This window comes from Eurytemora carolleeae, unplaced genomic scaffold (assembly GCF_000591075.1).
Source record: "Eurytemora carolleeae unplaced genomic scaffold, Eaff_2.0 scaffold989, whole genome shotgun sequence".
Classification (NCBI taxonomy): domain Eukaryota; kingdom Metazoa; phylum Arthropoda; class Copepoda; order Calanoida; family Temoridae; genus Eurytemora; species Eurytemora carolleeae.
Genome location: NW_019397213.1, coordinates 1 through 4,012, shown reverse-complemented (window position 1 = coordinate 4,012; position 4,012 = coordinate 1). Strand labels below are relative to the sequence as shown.

Genomic DNA, 4,012 nt, shown 5'->3' with positions numbered 1-4,012 from the left:
CAGTACAGTACAGTACAGTACAGTACAGTACAGTACAGTACAGTACAGTACAGTACAGTACAGTACAGTACAGTACAGTACAGTGCAGTACAGTACAGTACAGGGCAACAACTTAAATTCTCAGTTTGAAAACCCAAGATATCTCCATAATTATTAAGATACAAATGGTACGTCATTATTGTAAGTCATATAATTTTTTAAGTAAAAATTTATTAATTGATGTTTGCAATGTGTCATACTTCAAATTACTATTTATTTGTGCTGTAAGGAATAAGGAATTATATAAATATGCAAGGTAACCCATAATAAATGAAACTTTAGAGATGACTGTACGAAATTTACAAGGTATACCTTCAAGTTGTAAAGAGTTTTAGGTTGTCAATAATGTCTTATTCTTTGTGGGTAACCCTGTATATATAAACATCACCTTCTTCGGTAAAAGACTTCTCTCTTCTCTTGCACTATATATCAGGCATATTTTTAAATTAGAATTATAGTAATTATAGTTTACAGGGAAAATGATGAAAACCTGGCCCATCAGATTCTTTTTCCCTTATGAAAATTTCTTTTGTAATATTTATATTGTCTAAACAATATGAAATCTTCATTTAATAAATATTTGATTTTCATTTGATTTTAATTATTATTTTAAAAAGGTAATATATTTCAACCTCCCCCTCCCCCCCCCCTTCCGGCCTGCAAAGCCACAATAAAAGCCCCCTGAAAGCAGTTTTAATTAACATCTGATTAAATTTAAAAAGCACTGTTCCTGTTCAAACTTTCCTCTTCCTAAAGAAAAGAAAATATTTTAATTTATTTTATTATCGTAAAACAGTATTTTTTCGAATCTTTTTTTAATTACTTAAAAAATAAACTAAGTAATTCATTGTTTACCTTAATATTTCTATGGCTTGATTTAGTATGTATACAGAAGATGCCACCTTCAAATCAAAATCAAGTTAAGTAAAATAATGTTTTTAAAGAAAATTTCGTTGCAACTGTTTAAATCAATTTTTTTTGTAACATTCACAAAGATATATTTCAAAAATTATTACTTTAGCTATATTATACAGTATTATACAGGTTTTTCAAATAATGCAACAACTAGAAGTTTAAAAAATCATAATTTTAATTATTACTATATCATTTCAAACAATATAAAAATATAAATGATAAATTTTGCACATCATTTTCATTTAAAATTTTAAAATTTTCAATATATAAATGAAAATTGGAATGAAGAAAACAGCTTGATTGTTATAATTAGTGCACACTAGTTACATCGAAGTGCTCTGCCTGAAAAAAATCATATTTATATAATTAACGCATATAGTAAATACGTCCAGAAAACTTTTATTTATTCCTCGAAAGAAAAGTTTTTAAATCCTCATAAAAAGGAAAACAGAAAAGTTAAAAGGTTCAGAAAAGCTGGCTGACTTTCTTAGTTGTGAAATGCAATTAACTAGTTGTACATTTTAAATTAAAAGATATTTTTTTATGTAATTTATTTTGATATTATCCTAGGACGATGAATGAAAGAAACCTGTGGCAGTATCCCATATTTGAAGAAGATTTATAAATAATATAACCAACTTTGTACCATATGTTAACACAAACTGAATATAAATCTATTGCAGATTAAAGGGATTGCTCTCAATTTATGATTCATTTAATGTTTTAAGGGATAGATAAAAATGTTTGTTTTATTAACAGAATTATGAAGTTCTTTATTTTTTAAACAATTTAAATAATGCTTTTTCTTAAAATTTGTTAAAACATAAAAATGTGAATATTCCCTTTTCATAAACTTTAATAAACAAACATTCTTGAGATGTTTTATACACTCCAACAAGAATTCAAGAGCAATATTTGTTTAAAGAGAGTTTTTGATATTTGAAGTGGGATTCCTTTTTTTAATACATACTCAACAGATCACTTTCCCAGGCGGGAGAAAAGGATGAGGGGGACGCACACGCAGTGGGGAATCCTGGGGGAGGGGGTGGGATTGAGTTTATTTAACAAGCCACTTATATTTACGTGAAAAAAGTCTGGAATTAATCCGGAATATGCGTCCTTTATTTTCAGTTTTCACCATGGCACACCTAGTCCTTTGTTATTAGATGAGGTAAATTTATTCTTAATTCTGACATTTTCTGCTGTGTTCCCCTCTTTATCATTTAGAGAACACTGTATGGAATCTTACTAGCCCTTTTCTTAAATTGATGGTTCCGTAGCTTTAACCTGTGTTCATTTTTTCCAAAATCATTTAGCCCATTTTAAAAGAGCATATTAAATATCAGAATCAAAAATTAACCTTCAGATCTACGGAGCGTCCAATCATAAATTATATTATCTTCAATCTTTAACGCCAAAATAAACCTTTAATACTCGAAAAACTTTTAGTATAATTTTAGTATAAGCATTATTTTTATTTTAATCATTCATTCTTATTAAATTTTCTGATTTCTGTGTCTCCCTTGCATGAAGTGGACTCCTGCATGGGTTAGAAATAAAACAGTAAAAAAGTTTAAAAATTAAAAATTATTGGTTGACATATTTTAAATATGCATTTAGATGTATTTTAATGGGGGTAAAGGCATAAAAAATGATTTGCTCTTAAATGTCGTTTTCCTTTCAAATCATCAAACAATTAATATTTATCGAGACATACAGGTCACAGGATGTTCCAATAAACATGGGAATTCAGAGACAACATGAATATCGTCTTTGATTTCCGACAATTGATAATTGACATAAATTCTAATGAGCTTTCCAAAGTGTGGTCTACTTTCTTTGTATCTTTAAAATTGACGGAGATATTAACATTTGAACAGATATGTTGATTTTTAATAAACTAGAATTTTGACAAATTTCCCAATTTCCTTGTCAATTTTGAAGGTAAAATAATATTGTAGGCCACATTTTAGAAATCCCAAGAAGCTATATTGCAGTTTTCGACGTTAAATGTTTTAATTGTGATACTTCAAAATTATTTTACGAAATAATCCCACATGCATGTATATCGACGATATAGCTAGAAGTCGTCCTTTAATTGGGACACCCTATACTTTTTCAAATCAAAATTCAAATGCAAATGAAACTGTGCAAGAGTGTGCCGAGGGGAGGACAACAATTTATAGTCCGAGCCACCTCGAAATCCTTAAGAATCGGGTCACGTTAAAGCATAAACGAAATGTTAAATTTTGTTAATCGAAAAAATACTTTCAATAGATTAAAGATTTTGAGTGCAAGGTCCTAAAAAATATTCACCTTTTTACGCATATTGGTGCCGTATATTCCGACCTAGATGATTCTAACCTAAAGGTTTTCTGACCTAAATATATATCCAATCTTTAGGTCAGTTTGGGACATTTGGCTAATCGAACCTACAGATTTTTAGGTCGGAAAAACATTAGGTCAGAAAAACGTTAGGAATTGGAAACTCAATATAGGTTCGTTTCCTCTAGATTCGATGAGCAGCGTTACATCCAGACCGGGTGTTATATTTGGTCCGGGTGAGTGTTACATGTGAAATCCATGTACAAAATTGATAGGAGGGGGAAGGGGGCAACAAAAAATTGTAACAATTTCAAAAACAATGATAATGTGCATGCTTTGGGTCCGTTAAAGTAAACATTTGGACCCCCCCTGGCCCCCCTTCCCCCTCCTATCAATTTTGTACATGGATTTCACATGTAACACTCACCCGGACCAAATATAACGCCCGGGCCTTATTTAACGTGACAGGATTTTCAGATAATGTAGAGGTATTATATGGCGTGGGGTGAAGGGAGCAGGAGGGGGGGAGAGATAAAACTCCTAAGAATGCGCGAATACCGGATAACATTTTCTTAATTCTCTCTCTCTATGACAGCTTGCTCTGACAGCTTGCTTCTATAGTAATGTTAAGGATGAATACGAATGTTATGAATTTGATATTTTTGATACGAATGTTGGGTTTGATTGTTTATCTGATCTTGATACTTGGATATGAATGTCATGATAGGCTTGC

General features: G+C 30.7%; 1 protein-coding gene across 1 annotated transcript in view; it reads right to left on the bottom strand.

Annotated features, from left to right (window-relative positions):
• LOC111712769 (uncharacterized) overlaps positions 1–941 on the bottom strand; it is a gene marked incomplete at its 5' end in the record, with an annotated part of 3,183 nt that extends 2,242 nt beyond the window's left edge. The window contains 3 exons of the mRNA XM_023487490.1: positions 428–461; positions 770–789; positions 895–941. Of these exons, the coding sequence (XP_023343258.1) occupies positions 428–461; positions 770–789; positions 895–941 (101 nt within the window). The remainder of the gene's footprint in view (positions 1–427; positions 462–769; positions 790–894) is intronic.
• Between the last annotated feature and the right edge of the window lie 3,071 nt (positions 942–4,012).